At 41.0% G+C, this 24480-nt stretch overlaps 1 protein-coding gene across 2 annotated transcripts in view; it reads right to left on the minus strand.

The window, feature by feature from the left end:
- The window catches only part of ergic2 (ERGIC and golgi 2), a 50306-nt gene that overhangs the window by 16500 nt on the left and 9326 nt on the right, over positions 1 to 24480 (minus strand). For both annotated transcript variants that reach the window (XM_080191040.1, XM_080191041.1), the window contains exons 2-10: positions 21652 to 21806; positions 21449 to 21557; positions 20278 to 20324; positions 14797 to 14867; positions 14341 to 14381; positions 6617 to 6718; positions 4330 to 4425; positions 3729 to 3784; positions 1841 to 1939 (exon numbers count right to left, since the gene is read on the minus strand). In XM_080191040.1, coding sequence (XP_080047166.1) covers positions 1841 to 1939; positions 3729 to 3784; positions 4330 to 4425; positions 6617 to 6718; positions 14341 to 14381; positions 14797 to 14867; positions 20278 to 20324; positions 21449 to 21557; positions 21652 to 21757 — 727 coding nt within the window. In that variant the 5' untranslated portion in view covers positions 21758 to 21806. The remainder of the gene's footprint in view (positions 1 to 1840; positions 1940 to 3728; positions 3785 to 4329; positions 4426 to 6616; positions 6719 to 14340; positions 14382 to 14796; positions 14868 to 20277; positions 20325 to 21448; positions 21558 to 21651; positions 21807 to 24480) is intronic.

Here is a 24480-nt window from a genome sequence, read left to right on the forward strand (position 1 = left end):
GAGCGCGCGACAGCGGGAAAGGCGAGAGCGAGCGCGCGACAGCGGGAAAGGCGAGAGCGAGCGCGCGACAGCGGGAAAGGCGAGAGCGAGCGCGCGACAGCGGGAAAGGCGAGAGCGAGCGCGCGACAGCGGGAAAGGCGAGAGCGAGCGCGCGACAGCGGGAAAGGCGAGAGCGAGCGCGCGACAGCGGGAAAGGCGAGAGCGAGCGCGCGACAGCGGGAAAGGCGAGAGCGAGCGCGCGACAGCGGGAAAGGCGAGAGCGAGCGCGCGACAGCGGGAAAGGCGAGAGCGAGCGCGCGACAGCGGGAAAGGCGAGAGCGAGCGCGCGACAGCGGGAAAGGCGAGAGCGAGCGCGCGACAGCGGGAAAGGCGAGAGCGAGCGCGCGACAGCGGGAAAGGCAAGGAAGGGAGAGAGAGAGTGGGAGACAGATTGGGAAGCACAAATGGGACAAGAGATAGACAGGGACTAAGTACGGAGAGAGACAGAGTGGGGAAGGAAAGAGGGAACACATTTTACGAGTACTGTGGGATAGAAGCTATAGGACAGAAGCTGTATTCCTTGACGCTTGTTTAGGTGATTTAGTGTTATCTAATTTCAATGTCTTGAGTATTTTTACTGTATTGTGATTCATTTTATTCTGCAATATATTCCAGCCAGGAATGTGCAAGCTGCATATATATGGTACAGTACCCCAACACTGGTTTTTCCGAGCACAAAATTCCCAAAGGAACCTAACTCTGGTTCCTGTGGGAACCCATCATTCATTTAACCTTATTTTCAGGAATGTGACCACAACATTAAACGAGGACACACTTTACCTTCTTCCTATATCTGTCTGTAGTCTCATTTCCTGTAAATGCAGGAATTCATATGATGTGGAACATTTGTCATCGACATTTTTCTCTACTATTTAAGTGAATTTGTATGCATGAATTTGCATTAAATGTACGAAAACGTGTAAGTGGAGAAAAGTGAGGTATTTTGTACATGATCAGATTTTCCATCCATATGATCTGCATGTCAATGAAAACATCGGTGCTGCAAGGTTCACTTTCTTGCACTTTAATTGATGTTCTCATAATAGTTCTGATATTCTATTCCACAGACAACGTGTTAATCAGTTTTGAATGTCTTATTTGGGCACATGTAACAAAAAAGAATTTCAAGAAACTAAGATAATATGAATGATTGATACATAAAAATGGCCTTTTCCTAGCACGGAAGTGAACTTTTCATAGGGCTCTTACTATAAGTGGAAGCTTTCACATAACACATTTCAACCGTACACGTTCGAAAAATCCTCCGCCACCATGACACAAAAGTGCTTTCCCCGCAATTAAAAGATTCAAGTAATATTTTAGCCTTTCTTTCCAAAATAATATTTTATAAATGCAGATTACTCCATGCACATACACCAAATGGAGATACTAAAACATCACAAGTAACTGAATATTTCTCGGCCATCTTGTAACATCCTGTTCCCCTTTATTCAAGTCAATGGGCTGTTACCATCTTCCCTGGTACCACATTTAAGGAATAATTTCTACTTTCAGCTTCCCAACTTTATAAAAGTACAGTGTTGTCAAATCAGTGCACCAACATGTCACACAGAAAGGCAAGATGTACATTCAAACTGCGAGTTCTCAATTAAGCCACTGACTTGAATTTCTCAGTTGAAATCAGTTGAAATAAGTGAATGGTGAAACTACAAGCAGCTGAGAGAGAGAGTGTATTGGAGGGCACACAAACAAATAAAATGGATGGAAGACTTTCTCCACTTGCTTCTTACACACAACATATAAATAATGTTAGTTTTAAACAAGAGCTAAAGAAACTCACGATCTATGGCAATTTTTTCTGTTCCATCAAGTGGATTGATAAGTCCCGGAATTGGTTCTCCAAATGAGTAATGATCTATTCGGTGTGAAAAGTTGTATACTAGAGACAAACAAAGGAAACTTGTTACACTATCAGTCTGTCCTTTACAGCAAACAAATTTTCACAAATCTAAGGCTCTTGTTTTCCACATACAGGTTATTCTTCAAACCAAAACAGAACCAGGAGAAAGCAAATATTTAGACCGCTTCAAGTAAGGGGTGGCACAGTGGTCAGCATTGCTGCCTCACAGTGCCAGATACCCAGGTTCAATTCTGGCCTCAGGCGATAGGAGTTTGCATGTTCTCCCTGTGTCTGTGTAGGTTGCCTCCGGCTGCTCCGGTTTCCTCCCACAGTCCAAAGATGTGCAGGTTAGGCTTGATAGGGTCAATTAAGCCTGGCCATAGTGTCAGATGGACTAACAGGGTAAATACATGGGGCTATGTGGATAGGACCTGGGTGATTGTTATTGGTGCAGGCTTGATGGGCTGAATGGCCTCTTTCTGTACTGTAGGGATTCTACAAAACAGAGCATTTGATATGTTTTTCTCATTGCTACCTTACCCCAATATATCAGTGCACAAATGCTTTTTTTTAAGCTGGCCAAAACTAAACATTTGAAAGGTTAATTTTGACATGTAGCAAGTGGAATTGCAGTTTTAAATCCTAAAGTAGCAGAACATTCATAAAGTACAAGCAGTATTTAAGCTAAAGAGCACCTCCATGTGGCTAAAAGCATTAATACAGTTGAAGTTTCCCTAGTTTCTTTAACCTGCAATTACATCCTACAGAACATATAGCTTTAGATCTTGTATTTTGTAAAAGTAAAATAAAGGAAGAGCTAAAGAAAGAATTCCCCTTAAATCATTTAGGTCGGCAAAATTATAACACTGCAGTACAGTTAAAGCAGCCTTCAATATATAGCATGAATAGCTCTTGTGTTTATTTTCACTCAAATGTTTGCCATAAAGGCAGACAAATGGTGATCACTATACCAATCAGCAAAGACTCAGGCTTGAGTTAACTGGTCCCAGTGGTAGGGGTGGATTATTGACCATAATGCCTTTGGCCTGGGAAAGGGGAGTGCAAAATTAGTCAAAGTTCCCAACGAGATGTCTATCAAATGATTGCTGTAAGAAAGTACATGTGTAGATTTCCACTGGTTTAGCTATGATGCTTCTCCATGATGAATGAACAGCAATGCTTAATTTCCATGCTCGTATATGAAGAATCACTTCTGTTAGTTATGATGGACAGCCAGCAGCGCAGTTGCACCCAGACTGATTCTGTCTTTGAGGGGGAGTCAGACTTGATTTTCTGATCTCATGTTTATATACCTTTCATTATCTCATGTTGTCCCAAAGCACTTCCCAGCCAACAAACAACTCTGACGTACAGCCACTGCTGTGGGAAATGCAGGAGCTAACATGTGCACAGATAGTTCCCACAAACAGCAGAGTGATAATGATCAGACTGTTGGTTTTAGGGATATTAGTATAGCAATAAATACTGGCCAGACCTCTCCTGCTCTCTTCAAGTCGTGCCACGGGATCTTTTATGTCCATCCAAGGCGGTAGAGGAGCAGTGGCAGCAGTTCCAACAGAGTAGCGTCCCCTCAGTATTACACTGGAGTATCAGATCAGATTTTATGTTCAGCTCTCTGGAAGGGTATTTGAACCTACAACATTCCGACTCAGGAGTGAGCGAAAGCTGAAAAGAGCAATAAAAACCCCACTACCTTGCAGCCTAATTATATAATGTCCTTGTTAAGCATTGCACATTTAGCCAAATTTCATTGAATTACTACATCAATCCATCTGCGACACATTAATAAGAATCTGTAGGCACTTACCATCATGACTAATGAGAGCTGCCATATGTGCGTGACCTCGAGGGTGAGGGATTGCCCTGATATATAGAGAAAATTTCTATTACAAATTATGACAGTCCTTTTGAAACACAGCCTAGCTATTATGTACAGTTCCTCAAAATCCAGTTCCTTTACCATTGTACGATGTGAAAATCCAAAGTATTATGATAATTATTGACAGAACTAGTAGCTAAGGCAATCTGAAAAAGGGTTCTCTGTCCATTTCATGCATTCTATGGAGTTTACGTAGATACTCAGGGCAAGCAAGCTACAGGACTGCAAGGGGTGTGGGATGCCGAGGAGACAACCCAGAGGGCTACGGACAATTTGTTTAAGGCTGAAATACAAATGATTTTTGGTCTCCAAGTGAATCAAAGGATATGGGGAATGGGTGGAAAAAGTGGAGTTGGGGGCTGAAGCTCGGTCACAATTGTATTGAATGGCAGGGCACATCTGAGGGGCTATATAGTCTATTTCTTTATGTTCTTATGCAAGTGTGTTTACAACTGGCTATGGCTGACACCAGTCAAAACTAGACCATTTGTTTCATTAAAGATGTTAACAATAGGATAAATGCACATACTTGCCCACAGTTATGTGAAAATTTCCTGCTACTTTGTTGACATACAAGTGTCCATGTATCCTGCAGGCATCATGTGGTTGGGATATTCTGTCTTCCCTGAAAAAAAAGTCATTTCAATTGTGGTCATTAAATGTAGCAATCACAGCACACTTTGTTGGGTGTAAACCCAGAGCAGAAAATCTAATTATGATGTTACACTAATCAGCAATCTCAGAGAGTAGCTGCTTCTTGAAACTGGAAATGTTTCAATATTGTGCCAGGAAATGACAAGTCATGCATGTCAACCTGCGGACAGGTTAAAATCAATGGTGAAATCTCAATTACAATGAATTCTTCTATTTTGACATCCTTTATTCAAGATTAATTTTCATCTACTAGTCAGCTATACTAATCAATTACATTGATGGCCAAATTATCAAACATAATCCACTACAAATAGAATACACATTAGAAGTTTCAGAGTGTTTTCGGGATGTACTCACATAATTTTTAATCTACCAGAGAGAGGTTTATTTAAAAGCTGGGGGGAAAAAAGTAATTTTCCAAGTCATTTTTTTATTATCAGGAATAATTTAATAAAGTTTCATTCAGAGGTGCTAACAAACATTTGGTCAAGTGCCACAATCTCGGACAGCAATTTGTTAAAGGACCATAAAGCAACACAATTGTTTATTTTTAACAACAGAATTTGTGCCACGTACACTTATTTAAAATATCAAACAATAAACCAGATTAGCATTTGCTTCCATAAGTTAGTTGTGCATCAGCTCCGGATGTCTCAGCAGTCCTACAACCACTAATCTTCACCATCCATGTGCAATGGAGATGGGATGATCAATCTGTTTTCAATGAGATATACTTGAGCTATTGGTTTCTGGTAACTGCAGATCCCATAACATTCCTGATCATTCAGTATTCCCATATCTTTTCTCATTATGAACTAAGTACGGCAAAAATGGCTTAGTTACTTCATTGTAGTTAATGTAAGCCTATAACAAAGAAACTAAACTTTTAGTAGGTAATATTGACTGTATTATCAAGATTAGAGATACACAGGGAAAACACTGATCACATACCATAAGCACCATACAAAAGACTTGTTAACTGGGATGACAGCCAGTTACTTGCTTCTTTTATTGGCCTATTGTTTAGTTAAAAGGAACATAAAGGACTTGTTACAGCTATTTGGTTCAGTTAGGAGTGGAGTGCTAATAATGCCAAGGGCACAGGATCAATCTCTGCACTGGCCAGTGTGTTTGTTCCAAAGGAAATTGCGTAATAGACTTGTTCCTTGGAGAGGAAGCATGTAGTATCTGCCAGTGTGCAACCAGTGGCCACTGCGGGGGCTAGACTACATTATCAGCCTCTGAAATCACATTTTAATATAATTCAAAGTTTTGACTTTTTATTACAGTGTCCCTTTAAGGGAATGTCAATTAATCAGTTTACTTAATTTATTTTTTTAATGTAGAAAAGATTGTTCCCTGGAGAGGAAGCATGCAGTGTCAGCTGCTGCGCTAAAGGCCTACTGCAACTGGTGGGTACCACAGAGCTGGAGTACATCGTAAACAACTCCACAAATTACATTTCTATTGAATTTCCTTTGGAAGAGTTGTTTTTGCTACTAATTTGTTAAATAATTTATATTTGTTTATTTAATCATCGAATCCCTACAGTGCAGAAGGAAGCCATTTGGCCCATTGAGTTTGTACCGACTTCTCTTACTCAGGCTCTATTCCTGTAACCCCATGTATTTACTCTGCTAATTCCTCTAATCTATGCATCTTGGGACACTGAGGGGTAATTTAGCATGACCAATCCACCTACCCTGCATACCTTTGGACTATTATTTGTTTTATAAAAGGATGAAAAATGCACATGTGCTCCTTTAAGGGGTTGTTAACTTGTTAGTTGGTTTACTAGTTAATTTGTTGATTATTTATTTTATTGGTATACTGAAAAGAGCACAACAAATATGTGCAGCTGCTTTTAATTTAATCATACATGTAAAAAACTTATACCCCTTTAAGAGGTTGCCAATTTGATGGCTTGTTTTCCTCGGGAGTATAAAAGTGTTGCGGGACACTCTTAGTAGATAAGAGGCTGAAAAACGTAATGCTGCTGTAAATAAATCAACTATCAACAAAAAGGATTCATAACCAGCTTCATACTTCCCATTTGACTTGAGATCCAATTAACACGTGATTGTAAAAACCAGCCACCAGTATAGTATAGAAGTGTGGATAGATCCGCTAGGATGTATTTCTGATTTTGTCAGATTAGATACCTGGGTGGCAATACAGTAGGGGAGCCTTTAAAAGCACTTTTGAATAAAAGATCTTGAAGAGAATGCTCCTCTTGCACTTTTCTGCGAATCTTTTGAAGTGTTCTAAAGAAACATCGAGGGGAAAAAAAAATAGAATTAATTTGCACACCTATCCCAGGTAACAAGTCATTCATTATTTTAATCAAGGCATCAATGTGAAACTACCAAACTCATCTTCCAACAGTTTCACAGTTCAGTAATTAATCTAATGGCATTAGATTTTGATGACCAAATTAGGCTGGAAAGGCCCAGAATAAAGTCTGCTGGTATAACTGGCATCAGTAAATAACTACTCTGGATTGTGACTTCCACTTGTGAATGGTCAATCTGACCAACAAGATGTCCTGAAAGTGATCCACTGAAGGAAGAAACGAAAATGACAAGACAAAGGACATTGGTTGAGAAGGTGCACAAAACAGTCAGTTATAAACAGCTATCAACAGGGCGTTTCAAAAAGGTGAAACAGGAGGGACAACAGGTTGCAACAGGAGGAATCAGAAAACACTGGCAAGCTTCAAATGAGTACTATATTCCATTAAATTATGACGTGGTTAAAAACCAGCAGCTATGCCTAAACTCACATCAAGACTTGAGGCATGGAGGGAGAAATCAAAGAGATCATAGTGCATGTTCTAATGCTTGCTTTGCTGCAAATTATATTTTAATGAACAGCTTATTGACAAGCAGCTCCACATCATATTGACAAACTGATAAACAACCTTGAAGTAAATGCAATTCAAACAAGCTTGGGGTTAATTGCTGTTAAAAGGTAGCCTGTGTTTTTCTTGCAAGGTCAGAGTTGATGGTGAAGAATGAATGATCCTTCACTAAGCTTATAATGGAGCCAAGGAGTCTGGGAAGAGGGCAATTATATCCATTAGAAATATCATTCCAGTGGGTTACAGAATGAAAGTATTGTGTGGTATGCAAAATAATTTGTTTACATTCCTGTTTAATTTATCTGTGTATGTTTGCTAAAGAAGGAAGGCATAGGCAGTTGCAGATTCGGTCTTATGTTGACTGCAGCCCCTGAGTGGGAAGAGCCATAGAAATTGTTAGTCAGTTAGACTCAAACAGAGAAAATACTAACTTCATCAGCTACCACGATGAATGGGGTCAGGGGTCCCAGTTTGGACTTTTTGGAAGAAAAGCAGTTGGAAGATTTACTCTTGCTTGCAGCTGGTAGAAGAAATTGACAGTAGTCCTCAGAACCTTGTGCTAGAAAGCAGTTTGGAAACCTATAAGAAAACAGTTGCGTATCTGCTGGCAACCTAAACAAGGAGCTGAGGCATCGATAGTTGTGAGGCCTGTAAAGAATTGGAGGAAGGTCAGGTGGCCAAAAAGCTAATGGAAGGGCCCCCGTAGAATCACCAACACATCTTCTGTTCCATCAGAGGCCCAAACATCCTAGACCACTGCTACACAAATATTAAACATGCCCACCACTCTAATGACCGCCCACACTTCGGCAAATCAGACCACAAGCTGTGGTCCTGCTCCCGGCTTACAAGCAAAAACTGAAACCGGAGAATCCATTAAAGAATCATAGAACCCTACAGTGCAGAAAGAGACCCTTCGGCCCATCGAGTCTGCACCGACACAATCCCACCCAGGCCCTACCCCCATATCCCTACATATTATACCCACTAATCCCTCTAACCTACACATCCCTGGACACTAAGGGGCAATTTCTTAGCATGGCCAATCAACCTAACCTGCACATCTTTGGCCTGTGGGAGGAAACCGGAGCGCCCGGAGGAAACCCACACAGACACGAGGAGAATGTGCAAACTCCACACAGACAGCGACCCGAGCCGGGAATCGAACCCAGGACCCTGGAGCTGTGAAGCAGCAGTGCTAACCACAGTGCTACCATGCCGCAACAGTAGAAAGTCATGCAATACTGGTCTGAGGAATCGAATGAACTCCTATGGGACTATTTATAGTCAGTAGATTGGTTAGTATTTAAAAACTCTGCGACCAGCCTGAACAAGTTAGAGTAGCTAAGAGTAGTGGGCGAGAAGAGGATTGGGAGAGGTTTAAATGTCAACAAAGATTGACAAAGAAGTTGATAAAGAAGGGTAGGAGAAACTATGAAGCTGGGCTAGCGCTTAATATAAAAAAGGATAGCAAGAGTTTTTATAAATATATAAAAAGCAAGAGGCTGGCTAGGGTGAACGTTGGTCCTTTAGAGGATGAGAAAGGGGACCTAGTGGTAGGGGATGGGGATATGGCTAAGGTATTGAATAACTTTTTTGTTTCTGTCTTCACGGAGGAGGACGTGAATAATTTGCCGGGTGTTAGCGATGGAAAGGTGGTAGGACTGGAGGGTCTTAATGACATTACTGTTACTAGAGAGGCGGTGCTCGACAGACTAGAGGGGCTGATTGTGGACAAGTCCCCAGGACCGGATGGAATGCATCCGAGGGTTCTGAAAGAAATGGCGGAGGTGATAGTGGATGCCTTGGTGGTTATTTTCCAGACGTCGCTGGATTCCGGGGAAGTGCCGGAGGATTGGAAAATGGCTAATGTTACGCCGTTGTTTAAGAAGGGTGCCAGGCAAAAGGCGGGGAATTATAGGCCGGTTAGTTTAACGTCTGTGGTAGGTAAAATGTTGGAATCCGTCATTAAGGAGGAAATTGCGAGGCATCTTGAAGGGAACTGCTTGATAGAGCAGACGCAGCACGGTTTCATTAAAGGGAAGTCGTGTCTGACAAATTTACTGGAGTTCTATGAGGACGTGTCTAGGGCGGTGGATAGAGGAGAGCCGGTGGATGTGGTCTTTCTGGATTTTCAGAAGGCGTTTGACAAAGTACCTCACAAGAGGTTATTGCAGAAGGTCGAGGGACATGGAGTTGGCGGTAGGGTGTTAGTGTGGATAGAGGATTGGTTGTCAAATAGGAGGCAGAGAGTGGGGGTCAACGGGTGCTATTCGGATTGGCGGATGGTGACTAGTGGAGTGCCCCAGGGGTCGGTGCTGGGGCCTCATCTTTTTATCATTTATATAGATGATCTGGGGGAGGGAACCGAGTGTAGGGTGTCGAAATTTGCTGATGACACCAAGATTGGGGGAACGGCAAATTGTGCGGAGGGTGTGGAGAGTCTGCAGAAGGATCTAGATAGGCTGGGCGAATGGGCCAGGAAATGGCAAATGGAATTTAATGTTGGCAAGTGTGAGGTGGTCCACTTTGGTAGGAAGAATGGTAGGAAGGACTATTACTTACATGGCGAAAAACTGCAGCAGGCGACGGTGCAGAGGGACCTCGGGGTCCTTGTGCGTGAGTCGCAAAAACCCAGCTTGCAGGTGCAGTAGGTGGTCAGGAAGGCGAATGGGATGCTGACCTTCATAGCGAGGGGGATTGAATATAAAAGTAGGGAGGTCTTGCTGCAGCTGTATAGGGCATTGGTGAGGCCGCAGCTGGAGTACTGTGTGCAGTTTTGGGCGCCGCACCTGCGCAAAGATATTTTGGCCTTGGAGGGAGTGCAGAGGAGGTTTACTAGGCTGATACCGGAGTTGAGGGGGTTGAGCTATGAGGAGAGGCTGAATAAATTAGGCTTGTACTCGTTAGAGTTTAGAAGAATGAGGGGAGATCTCATTGAGATGTATAAGATGATGAATGGAATGGATAGGATAGAGGTGGAGAGACTCTTCCCGCTCAAAAAAGACAGTAGGACTAGGGGGCACAGCCTCAAGATAAAGAGGGGGCGGTTTAGAACGGAGTTGAGGAGGAACTTCTTCACTCAAAGGGTGATGAATCTCTGGAATTCTCTGCCCGTTGAAGTGGTGGAGGCTGCCTCGCTAAATATTTTTAAGACGCGGGTTGATGGGTTTTTGATAAGAGAGGGGATTAAGGGTTATGGGGAGAGGGCGGGAAAGTGGAACTGAGCCACGACAGATCAGCCATGATCTTATTGAATGGCGGGGCAGGCTCGAAGGGCTAGATGGCCTACTCCTGCTCCTATTTCTTATGTTTCTTATGTTACAGTAACTATCTTAATTAAGACTGTGTGCCAAAGAAGCAAATCTGTGCATTTCCCAATCAAAAATCATGAATAAACAGGGAAATCTACTGCTTGCTGAAGTCCAGGTCTGAGGCATTCAAGTCAGATGACTATGACCTGTACAAGAAAGTGACATTTGATCTACAGAGATCCATCAAAGGTGCCAAAAGACAGAACTAGACCAAGTTAGAGTCTCAGGCTAGCCACACGGATTCTCGCTGACTATGGCAAAGTCTGCAAGATATAACAGGCTACAAGATGAAGGCATGTAAAAAATCGTTGGCACCAATGCACTCCTCCCCGATGAGCTCAATACATTCAATGTCTGTTTTGAGCAAGAGGTCAGCGAGAGCACACCCTCCACCCCTGAAGCCTAGGGCGAATCTGTACCCGAAGTCAACATTGCCTACGTCAGAGCACCCTTCTCAGAAGTTAATCCACGCACAGTGACTGGCCCGGGTGGAGTACCTGGACGAGCACACAAATCCTGCACGAGCCAGCTGTCACAGATACCTTCACCCTCTCTTTACACCAATTTGAGGTTCCTATCTACTTCAAGGCCACCATTATCTCAGTACCAAAGACAAGCCAGGCAGCATGCCTTGATGACTATCATCCGGTGGCCCTGACATCCATCATTATAAAGTTAGTCATGGCATGAATCAATTCCAGCCTCCCAGACTGCCTCGATCCACTACATTTAGCTGATCGCTGCAACAGGTCCACAGAAGTTGCCATTTCCCTGGCCCTACACTCAACCCTGGAACATCTAGGTAACAGTACATAGAACATTACAGCGCAGTACAGGCCCTTCGGCCCTCGATGTTGCGCCGACCAGTGGAACCAATCTAATGACCCTCTAACCTAAACTATTCCAATGTTATCCATATGCCCATCCACTGACCATTTGAATGCCCTTAAAGTTGGCATGTCCACAACTGCTGCAGGCAGGGCATTCCACACCCTTACTACCCTCTGAATAAAGATAACCTATGTTAGACTCCTATTTATTGACTACAGCTCAGCCTTCAACACCATTATTCCTACAAAACTCATCTCCCGTGGCCTGGGATTCAGCTCCTCCCTCTGTGACTGGCTTCTCGACTTCCTAACCCAAAACCACAATCAGTAAGGATAGGCAACAACGCCTCCTCCGTGATCATCCTCAACATTGATGCCCCACAAGGCTATGTCCTCAGCTCCAGGAATGAGATAGGGAATTTGGCATATATTTTGCCTCCAAGACAGACACCCTCAGTGGTGTTGGAACGGACACCACTAGATGGAAGAAATAGATGGGGATGACGAAAGAAGACCTGGCAAAGTGTTGTCGGACAACAAATTTTATGAAATTGGGTACACAATATGGAAGCAGACTAAAGTTGCACTCTGAGCCTCTCCACTAAAGGTCACAAGGGAACAGAGACAGACTAGCAGGCAAGGACATACTTTTAGAATGCAAATGAGGGCTAGCACACAAAGGGAACCAGACAGGATGGCACCTACAGGAACTAAATTAAAAAGTACACCATCCAACCAAATCAGCACCTCTGATCTAATCAAGCAACCCTCTATGGAGACACCTAAGGATTAGCATAACTAAGGAAGCATCCCTGGCCCCACAAACTTCCTGAGAATAGTCAAACACCCATTGTTCAAACCCCGGAGATTCTAGACCATTAATAAACCCATCAGACAGAAACGATTAACACACACTTAAAAACATCGTTACAATACTTGAAGACATCGAAACAGGATGGTCAGAGTCAAATATTGTAAACAAAACATTAGCATTTGAATTGTACAATGTATCAAGTTCAGGTATAACTGTAGCCCATTGCGGCGGGTCTTTAGAGTGCTTTTGGGACAGTTCTGTTTGTATGTCCTGACTGCACCTCCGTCAACATTAAAATAAAGCTGTACCACTGTTGGACCTGATTCTGAGTCCATAGTGGTCATGTTCGCCCACTCGCGCTAACAAAAGCATATTGAAGGAGGACATTCAAGAGCAGGACACCACCTGGGCTGTCCAGCATGGGAGCAGCAGGATTAAGTTTAATTTCCAGCTCATCATGCAGTACAAGTGACCTCCTTTGTCCCGTAGTCGTGATTTAACCCTTCCTATTCCACCTTTAATAACTCAATAAAATTGTCTTTTATTCTCCTCTTCGAAGACAGAAGGATCTAAGATTTTCTACCTTTTCCTCATGACAGAATCTTGTAACTAACCAATTTAATCTTGATATTTTGCCTTTGCAGCCAGCCAAAATAAAAAACACAAAAGCCAAAGGCCCCAGGTTTTATTTCTGATTTGTGATTAATTAGCTAATCTTAAATAGATTGGTAGCTACATCTGATACAAATTCCAGTCTCAATCTTGTGATACCCATTCTACTGCCACTCCAGCAGGAAGTACATCTGGGAGGCAAAATACTTGTCCTGCCTGCTTCAGTTGAGTCTCCAGCACAATGCACCACATAGGCCTCTGACCAGTCCCCTGTAGCACTTCTTCATTGGAGATGCATCTCTCAATGTGATCTGACACAGGCAGCGCTGGTGAAAGTCATCCAGCTTACAGAACACTTTTGCTGTTCTCTTCCATGTCTCACTGGCGTAGATTGCAGTGGACATGCAGAGTGGCAGCTTTATAGCTATGTTGGTGTTATCAGCTACCCAGGCCATATCAACCTGCTGGAAGACTGGTGCTGTTTTGCTGACAAAGGAAGTTAAAGGAAAGAAAAAGCACGATAATGTTTTGCTCCTAAGGTCTATTCAAAGAGTTTTGCTGAAAACGCAATGTGTAGATAATGAATGGGTGCAGGATTAAACATGATTAGAATAGTCCACTGACATTCATTTGCCAGGCTCTCTCACTTGAAAAACCACATTCAAATATGAGCCAGTGATGGGAGAAACAGGATGTGAAGAAAATGAAAAGAAACAAACAAGTTGTAGTAATGAAATGGAAACAGAGTGCCAACCATAAATTATGTAATGATTACTTTTCCACAAACTGAACATGATAAACAGATACGCGCACACACATTTTTTCAATATCACAGCATTAGATCTTACAGCTCATTTACAGTTGTGAGTTCAAAGATTTCCTCGATTTTTAAAGAATGTCATGTTGGAATTTAGGTATATGACACCATGCCGGAGTTTAAATTTATGACAATCAGTTATACCAATGCCAAGTGGAATCCGTAGGCAAGGTATGCAGCAAACACATTTAGAGATCTTACTTTCCACATGCTGAATTATTAAACTTAATGGTCACAACACTGTCACTGATTGATTAAATAACTAATATTTTGAATCAATCAATCAAAAAATAGAAGGGCATACTGATTTTCAGTGCCAAATTTTAACCGACTCAAGCTTAAATTTAGCATTTATAAAGTTCCAGAGAATCCCACAATATGTGAAATACAAAGCCTCGGCTTGTTTAATATTGACTATTATTATTTACCAAGTTGGCTTCATTTAAATTCACAAAAAAGATTAGAAATAAGAAATTAGGAAACAAAGTCGAACGAGTTGTTAGCATAACAATCATTATGGAAGAAACTGCTCTAGTCGTGGGCAGATATCTTACATTACTAATGTTATTCCTACAAGGAATATCGTTTTCAAGAACAAACATGTCAGAAAAGAAGAATTTTCATATCTGTATACCTTACCTTTGCCACATTCTTTGACGTGAAGATAATTCAAAAATAGTCTGCATTTTAAAACAAAGATGCAAAGCTATTATTTATGTAGAACCCGGTGACAGGCTTTAGCCAGACTGCATTGTTTGGTGTTATGTCATTAAAAAAAAACCCATTAAGGAACAAAATAGTGTCATAAAAACGTTTTTAAAGACTCTACAAGCTCTGTCAAAAATTTTCGTAGTAGAGAATTATTTTTTCTAAGGCATTCCTTTAAGACTGCACAAAATCATTCTGATAATTGAATATTTAACCGATTAATGGAATGAAATACTGAGCAGTGCATGATACCAAAATGCTGCAAAATGGAGTAATAGGCCCATGTTCCTGGATAGAGGAGTTTAAGACACTATTTCAACACAAAGGAATTGAAAATTGAATGCTTCACTGTAATTTTCAATTACAATTTTAAACAACTATACGTACTGGTTCATACTTCAACCCTTCTGAAGCTGCCACCATAGTTTCAGCTAAGTCTAGGACATCTGCGCCAATATCTGTTTAAAAACAAAAGTAAAATTTCAGTTACATAACCCCATGGTACAATCAGATCTAAATATTATCATTTCTTTCATTTATTCGTTCATGGGATGTGGGTGTTGCTGGTTAGGCCAGTATTTATTGCCCATCCCTAATTACTCTCAAGAAGATGGTGGTGAGCTGCCTTCTTGAACCAGTGTAGTACACATGTTGTAGGTACACCCACAGGGAGGGAGTTCCAGGATTTCAACCCAGTCACAGTAAAGGTATGGTGCTATTGTTCCAAGCCAAGATGGTGTGCGACTTGATGGGAACTTGCAGGTGATGCCTTGTCCTTCTTGGGGGTAGAGGTCACAGCTTTGGGAGGTGCTGTCCAATGAGCCGTGGTGAGTTTCTGCAATGTATCCTGTAGCTGGTACATACTGCTGCCACCGTGCATCAATGTTGGAATGGGGGAGGGGAAATGAATGTTTAAGGTGACTGATGGGGTGCCTATCAAGCAGCTTGCTTTGTCCTGCATGGTCTTGGGTTTTTTGAATGCTATTGGAGCTTCACCCATCCAGGCAACTGGAGAATTTCCATCACATTCTTGACTTTTGCTTTGTAGATAATAGACAGGCTTTGGAAAATCAGGAGGTGAGTTACTCTCCACAGTATTCCTCATCTCCAACCTATTCTTGCACAATGTTTACATGGCTGGTCCAGTTCAGTTTCTGGTCAATGATAACCTCCAGAATGTTGACAGTGGGAGATTCAATGATGGTAATGTAATTGAATGTTAAGGGGAGATAATTAGATTCTCTCCTGCTGGAGCTGGTCATTGTCCAGCACTTCTGTGATGCAAATGTTACTTCTCACTTATCAGCCCAAGCTTAAATATTGCAATTTGAACTGACTGCTTCAGTATCTGAGCAGTCATGAATAGTGTTGAACAAATCATCAGTGAATATCCCCACTTCTGATCTCATGATGGAGAGAAGGTCATTAATGAGGCAGCTGAAGATGGTTGGGCCTTGGATACTACCCAGAGGCATTCTTGGGACTGAGATAATTGATCTCCAACAACCACAACAATTTTCTTTTACGTTATGGATGATTCCAACCATCAGAGACATTCCTCTCACTAATCCCCAGTGCATTCAGTTCTGCTAGGGCTCCTTGATGCAATGATGTCAGGGGAAATCACTCACACCTTACAATGTGCGCATTTCTTTTGTTCATATTTGAACCAAGGCTATAAAGAAATAGAAGCAGGAGTGGGCCACCAGGTCCTTCAAGCCTGTCCAACCATTCAATATGATCATGGCTGATCTATACTAGTCTCAACTCCTTTTCTGCATCATTTCCCCTTAATCCTCTATTCCTTGATCTATCAAATATTTATCCAACTCACTTTGAATACTTCTAATGATTCAGCCTCCATCACTCTTTGAGGAAGAAAATTCCAGAGATTCACCACCCTTTGTACCTCAGTTTTAAGTGACTGGCCCTTTATCTCTCTCATTAGTGAAAACATCTCACCGTCTAGCCAGTCAAGCCCTGTCAGGATCTTACATGTTTGAAGAACGCCATCCCTCAGTCTTCTAAACTCCAAGGAATACAAATTCAGACTATTTAGTCTCTCTTAATAGGGATAACCTCTCATCCCAGGAATTTGCCTGATGAAGTGCTTTTGGGTTGCCTCCAATGTTACTATATGTTTTTTGAGGTAGGGAGACCAAAACTCCCAAACAAAAACTCCCTATTTTTAAACTCCAATCCCTTTGCAATAAGTGCAATTTGCCTTTTTAAATTCTTGTCAGACCTGCCTGAAAGCTTTTTGTGAATTATGCTCCAGAATACCTAGATTCCTCTGTACTTCAGTCACTTGCAGTCTCTCTCCCTTTAAATAATAATTTGTCTTTTGATTCTGTTTGTTTATTGTTGCTAGGTTAAAATCCTTGAACTCACAACTTAACATGTGAGAATACATTCACACGGACTGTATAAGCTCAAGATGGCAGCTCACCATCATCTTCTCCAGGTCAATTAGGGCTGGCATAACGCGTAACACATCAAAGATGCCACAGCCTTTGAACGAATAAGATTTTCTTTTGAAGAAAATAATATAGGGAATTGGGGAGATTTTTTTAAAATCAGAGAGTGATTAGAATGTGAAACTCCTATTACCAGATTTGGTTGTGACTAATAGTTTAGATGCTTTCAAAGAGATAGCAGACAAGTAAATGAAGGAAAAGGAAATAGCTTAAAGGTTGAAGTGAGGTGGATGGAATGGGATGAGACTTATGAAGGACAACAACTAGCACTGATATGTTCGATGGCATTCCTATTCCTGTGCTGTCCTATTCTATTTAATACATTAACTGCTTCCAGCTAAGTCTCTTAGCATTGGCTGTATAGAAAGTATTTGCTGTCAGCAAACCAGTCATGTACATCAAGAAAAGCAGCAGTCTTACTGCTGAATCCTGAGGAGCATCACTGTATACCTCCATCAGGTCCAATAAAGAGCCATTCCCCACGACACTGTTTTCTATCCTTTAACGTGTTGTAGAGGTGGTCTTGTGACACAGTCCTGCCTCTGAGTAAGAAGTGCCAGATTCACATCATATTGCAGGATTGATGGCCAAGGGAAAGGAGTTCATATAGGTGGCCAAGCAGGTTAAGTACTCACTTGTAAACCCTTCAACATAAGCCAATGGCAGATGGCAAGAGCAGGAGAGATTTTTGGTCAGCCATATGAAGAAGACAATTGGTGCCTCTATAATTACTGTGAACTAAACATACATATAAAGGTGCAGCATGTTTCCATGGCAACTCAGACTCCTTGAGGGAGGCCAATTACCTCAGTTGGCTGGATGGCTTGAGTAGATCAAATCGGTGCGACCAACACAGGTTCTGGCTGGGGTGGAATTGGGACCTTCCTCCTTGCCCTACCCATGGAGGTTCTGGCACTGTGGGTTGGACGTACCCAAGGACAGTAGCACCTATTTTGCACCCATGCTGATATTGTCCCTTTTAATTACATGGGTTTCAATTTTCCTAACAAGCCTAACATGTGGTGCTTTATCAAATGCCTTTTGGAAGTCCACATATACAAAACCAATTGCACTGACTCATCTAACTTCTTGGTTACCTCAGTAAAAACTCTTAAGTTAGTCAAACAAGATTTCCTTTTGACAAATCTGTATTGGATTCCCCCCCACCATTAGTCAATTCTAATCAAAGGGCTGTTAGTTTTCTTTTGGATTCTGGTTTCAAAGGCTTCCTCACCACTAATGTTAAACCAATTTGCATATCATTGCCATGTTTTGCCTTCATTCCTTTTTTGGAATGGGAGGTAATATTTGTAATCCTTCTCTAGGCATCACCCATGTATCTCAGGAGGATTGGAAGATGGTGACCAGCTTCCTTTACTTCCTTCAGCAATCAAGGATACAGCACTCAACCAACTGACTTATTTACTTTAATGTACTGCCAGCATTCTGGTACTTAACTTTATTTATATTTACTGTGGTTTGGCATAGTTCTCTTTCTTAGAAAGCATGGACACAAAGAACTTGTTTAGTACTTCAACCACATTCACCTTTCAAATATTAAGCAACATTGAAAAAAAAAGGCACTGATCTCTCTTTAAATTTCTAACAAGCAAAATTTTAATCTTTGACTTAAAGATACTTGAGACCGCTGAACAGAATTCCATTCATGGTTTTCCATGAACAAAGAGTTCTCCATTTTGGACCCCAATTGACATCATTGCCCCAGCGAGCCTTTTACTGTTAATACGCCTTTGGAAGACCTTTAGTGTCTCTTTAACGTTAGCCTGCAAGTTACTCCTACATGGTCTCTTTACTCCTCTTATTTCCTTTTTCACCTCTCCTCTGTAATTCTAATATTCATCCTGATTCTGACTTGTATAATCTGACATCTGTCAGAAGCCTTTTTCTTATCCTACTCTTAACAACTCCTTCATCATCCAGGGTACTCTGACTTTTGCTGCTCTTCCTTTCCTACTTTTAGGCCATATCCAAACCATCTCCTCTTTAAAAAAACACTTACAATTCCACAATAACTGCAACTTTCCAGATCTCTGTCAAGTTGCTGAAATTAGCCCTCCTATAATGAAGTAATTTTTAATTCCGGTTCTGGTTTTTCTCCATAAACTATGGTTATAATTTAATGATACTAACACCATAATTTCCAAGATAATCACCAAACTAAGGCACTCACCCACTTGATAGAAAGCAGGTCGAGTTAGTGCATGATGAAGTGATTCAAATATTCCTGCCAATTTTCTTAAATTACCTGTATTTTCATTCTTCCTTACAGCAGAGTGCACCATCTACAAGATGCACTGATTGGAGGTTCTTCAGCAGCAGTTTCTAAACCAACAAACTCTACCACCAAGAACTGCAGCGGCAGTAGGTGCCTGGGAATAGCACGATCCCCAAATCATACTTCATTTAGCACACATCTGTATTCCTTCAACATTGTTGGGTCAGCATCCTGGTACTCTATCTTACAGAACTGCAGGTATCAGGACTCACACTTCACACATTCTAATGCAAAGAATTCCAGCATTTTGCAACTCCAAGGCATAAATTTAACTTCAATTGACAGTCTAATCACCCATATATAGGAAAATAAAACATGCCTACAACAAACAGATGGCAAATTGATTTAAACTATTTTAATCTGTTTAACAATTAGACCTTCAATCTAGAAAAGCAAGCTACATATCATTTTTACCATCAGTGCATAAATATATTTTTTCTGGGTTAATATGGAACCATTACGATACTAGACATCAGTAACAAACCCACTCAAACTGGACCTTGTCATTCTGAAATTGGAATTACACCTATCTTTCAAATTTCAAGCCACACTGAAGGCACTGTACTCGCTTTAAGTTTCCAATAAGCAAGACTTTATCCTACTACCTGAAGTTGCATTGGCGCTTATGAGACCATTGAATAGAATTTCATGTGTGCACTGGACTTGCATTGAGTTATGCATTTTCCCATTCAACGGAGTGCGAGTGGAAAGCATATCTGTACATCCTTTAACGTGACTAAGAACGTAACTTGTACTGCTTGCTGTAGAGTAATTGGGACACAGATCAAAAGAATTTGATTATTGCAGTTAAAATGTCTCTATATTTTATCTTCTTTCTATCTTTAATCCAGTACTCCATAGACCATTACTTGCATAAATGGCAAACTCCAGTAAAATCCAAGTAGAGACCCATACACAAGAGCCAACAGATTGTACTGGTGAGTGCTCCCATATTAGACATTTTAAAATTCTGAATACAACTGTAATGTTGTCATCATGCAAGCTATTTTGCTTTCACGAGTTATTTAAAGTAATTAATTAGGACTACACCAATGAATAAAAGTCATGAAAACATTGACAAAGGTAAGTACTTACAATGACATTTCATTGAAACTGTAATATCTAAATTGATTCGCAGTTTGCTGCAAGATAAAAGAAGCATTTAGAATTATTGCTCCAATAAAATTGTCATTTTCAACAATCAAATGATCCTTTTGTAGCTTTCTTCTTAAAGAATCCCACTACCTGAGCAATGCCACAAAAGATACACTATACATATAAGTGTTTCTAAGAATGGAACAATGTATGATTGCCAATTATTTCCAGGAAAGTGGATTGACTACATCATATTAAATTTCACATTCAGTTGCTTCACCTGCCCCAGAAACCTATCACAAAAAAAAGGTTGAATCCATGATCCCAACCACACAACTCCAATGTCCAGACTTCTCTGCCTCTCTACTCATTTCCGGCTTAGTCTGGGTCCCACCAAAAACTCTCCTGACCCCAGCTTCATTATTTCAGGAGCAGCAGAACGTTCAATGCATAACAGCTTACTGCTACTCTACATCAGGATTGAAAGCTTTAAATGCAATCACATAGTTACTGTTAGTGGGAACTGACTTTCCAAAGACTGATCACTTTGAGGGTGGCATGGTAGCACAGTGGTTAGCACTGCTGATTCATAGTTCCAGGGACCTGGGTTCAATTCCCGGTTCGGGTCACTGTCCGTGTGAAGTTTGCACATTCTCCTCGTGTCTGTGTGGGTTTCCTCTGGGTGCTCCGGTTTCCTCCCACAGTCCAAAGAGGTGTGGGTTAGGTTGATTGGCCATGCTAAAAATTGCCCCCTAGTGTCCTGAGATGCATAGGTTAGAGGGATTAGTGGGTAAAATACGAAGGGATATGGGGGTAGGGCCTGCGTGGGATTGTGGTCGGTGCAGACTCGACAGGCCGAAGGGTCTCTTTCTGTACAGTAGGGTTCTATGATTCCATGATGATTCTATGACTTTAAAAATCTCTCCAAAAGCAGCAATACAAGTGTTTTGCAGTTTCTATTGATTTGTTGCCTGATTTCCATCCCAAATCCGTCGTGTGGTCACTTAAAACTAACACTTCTCAATACTGGGAGTGTAAAAGACGCCACAGAGCGCTGACTAATTCCCCCCAGATCCGTATCCAAAGGAGTCACTGAACACTTTTAATGTCATAGTTATTGTAGGAAGACAACATGTAAAAGAGCTCAAAAATAAACAAATCAAGTAATCACCTGGCAAAATCTTTGTCTACTTCATAATCATACTTCATCCACGTGTCACAGTACACAAAGAATTCCATAATGGACAATAGAGCTATGGTGGTAAAGGCAATTAGGGAAACTGTAAAGAAATAATTGTCACTGTTAATACACATAATAGGAAACAAAATACAACTTTTTCAAGTAAAATAGCTAGAAAGCAAAATTTGAATTACCTGTTCCCCCACTTGTGGAAGTTTCAATATAACTCTCAGGAATCTTTGGGAAGGCATCAAGCTCCTTCACTAAACTCAATGCTTTCTTCTTATTTAATCGCCTCATCTTCAAATATGCATTCAGGAGCCTTCACTTTCGGCTTCATAAATTGAACCTGCAAACATGTTAAATTCCATTAATGCAATGTTTAAAATAAAGAAATAACATTAAAGTTGTTATATAAAGCTGCACAACAAGAAGCTGTACAAAACTGCTTCAACAAAAAAAATGAAACTTCTGTTTTAAACTCCTTCCACACAAGACACGGCTTTAACTTATACAAAGTGTATGATTCACTGGCCTGGATTTTATGAAAGTAATGATAGTGAAGCTATTACCTTTTGCTGTCACGCTTCTTTAAAACTGAAAGCAATGTCTAGAATCTGCATGCGCGCAGTTAAACATGGAAATCTAAAAACCATTGTCAATTGATTCTACACTTTCCCAAACGTGCATCACCCAGGTTGCAATCAATAAAAATCACTGAACTGATGTGAACTTTCCTTCTACACTAGACACAGCAGCAGAATAATTAGCATGCTGCCTCAGAGCGCCAGGGACTTGGGTTCAAGTCCCGGCTTGGGTCACTGTCTGTACAGTGTCAGCACGTTCTCCCCATGTCTTCACGGGTTTCCTCTGGGTGCTTTGGTTTCCTCTGAAATATGTGCTGGTTAGGTGTATTAGCCATGCTAAATTCTCCCACAGTGTACCCGAACAGGTGCCGAGTGTGGCGACCAGGGGCTTTTCACAGTAACTTCAGTGTTAATATAAGCCTACATGTGACAATAATAAAGAAACTTAAAAAAACTTCTTAAAAAACACTGAAAAAGTTACATATAGTTGAATGAGGTATAACTGTTTGTTTTAAATGACATACCAAGTTCATGATTACTATCGAATAGCCTCTCTACCCTAACAATCAAATTTCCAATTTGTGGAATATCAAATTTCTCCCATGATCAAAACTGCACATTTTAAAAATAATTTATTTTTAAAGTTTTAAGATCTTTCAGCTTCTACCTTCATCCTCAATCAGGTATTTTGCTCTCTGTAAAATGTATAAGAATTGAAGGATAATCAGTGCATTTTGTTGCCTGGTTGGCCGTCTGTGTAAACACTTCAGTGCAATTGGCTGCTTACCATGCTTGCTGTCGAATGCCTGGAAATTCCTTTGACCTGATGCCAGAATTAAACAGCAATATGAAAGGGGAAATTCATGCCACAGAGATCACTAGATTTTTGTGCTAAGCTTTCTTTGAAGCCAGCAGCGATTGTCACTGCTTCTCCACTGACTGCAAAATGAAAACCACGCATCTTTTTCAAACAAAAACAGAAAATGCTAGAAAATCTCAATAGGTCTTTGAAGGGTTATCCTGACTCGAAACTTTGTCTCTATTCTCTCTCCACAGATACTGTCAGACCTGAGATTTTCCAGCATTTTCTGTTTCAGATTTCAGTATCCGCAGTCTTTTCCTTTTTACCATATTTCTCTTTGTTTTGCTTACTAATGTCTAATGGCGTAGGCCCCTGCTATCTCAAAATGAGTGACAATGACTTTATTTTAAATTCTAAGGCACAGGGTATGATTTTAAAACATTAATTTTAGGCAATAAAGTAAAACAAAAACCTATTGCGACCAGGAACAGGATTCAGTGTAGAAGGACAACGATATTTGGATCAAGAAGTCACAATTAACCTCCGACTGCAGTTAATATTTGCATAATACAAACAAAAATCCACTTTTTTAAAACTTAAGACTGATAATCTGAAACGACAATTGCTGGAATTACATAACCAGCCAGTCAGCATTTGTAAAGATAGGGCTTGATGTGTATGGTACATGCTTCAAAAATTCTAATGATATATTCCAGTGTGACAATAACAAAAAAAGTACTAACCCATGTAACAAGAACTGTACACAACGCCGACTTGGCACATCACACAGAGAATCTCATAGGCAAAATTCCTCTATAAAATGCCAAGAAACATTAAACCATTAATTCTAAATAAGACCCTCAGTTATTTACACTTCCCTCTACTGCATTCTATATTCCTTCAAAATATCATGAATGTAAGGCCTAGTCTTGGTTTGATATCCTGAGCCACAATATGATAACTTTCCCCATTCTAATCTTTCACTCAATGTCACCTGACTTCATCCCACCATCCTTATTTGAGCCACCAGTTACAGCAGGGAATTCTTCTAACTATATTTGCTAATTAAATGTATTTGCAAGCTTTACTTTCTCCTCAGCATATGTATTCTCACTTCAATTGGTAACCCAAAGCTGCAGATGTTACTGTTTCTTCCCCCCATCCCGTAGCCATTCTTGGCTCAGAAACTGCGTGGGAAACAGTCAGAATGGTAAATTAATGATCATAGAATGAGTTTGCCATCCTCCTGGAGGCCTTTCACTTTGAAAGCAGCAGCAGGGTGTCTGTTATGCCAGTTAAGTGAGGGAGAGAATGCTTCAACATTTTTTTAAATATAGATTTTTTTGAAAATGGCCTTTTCAGCCAGGCCATTGCTCTGGAGCAGTGGATAAAACAATCCATTTGCAGAATGACCTGCTGCTGCACTTAGGCAGGCAGGGAAAATCTCCAAGCCTGCCTGAAGCGGTCTGTTACTAGGATATCACCAACAAACAGCTATCCTGGCCTCCCTCAGCTCTGAAAATTAGAAAATCTCATTCTCCCTCTTTGCAGCTCCCCTCCCCAGAAAAGTCACCAGGGATATTGGATGAAGCTGGGGAACCAGAATGGAGGCAAATATCACCTTTTCTTATGCC

Source organism: Carcharhinus amblyrhynchos, chromosome 6 (genome assembly GCF_965287045.1).
Source record: "Carcharhinus amblyrhynchos chromosome 6, sCarAmb.v2.hapA, whole genome shotgun sequence".
In the NCBI taxonomy this organism is placed as follows: Eukaryota; Metazoa; Chordata; class Chondrichthyes; order Carcharhiniformes; family Carcharhinidae; genus Carcharhinus; species Carcharhinus amblyrhynchos.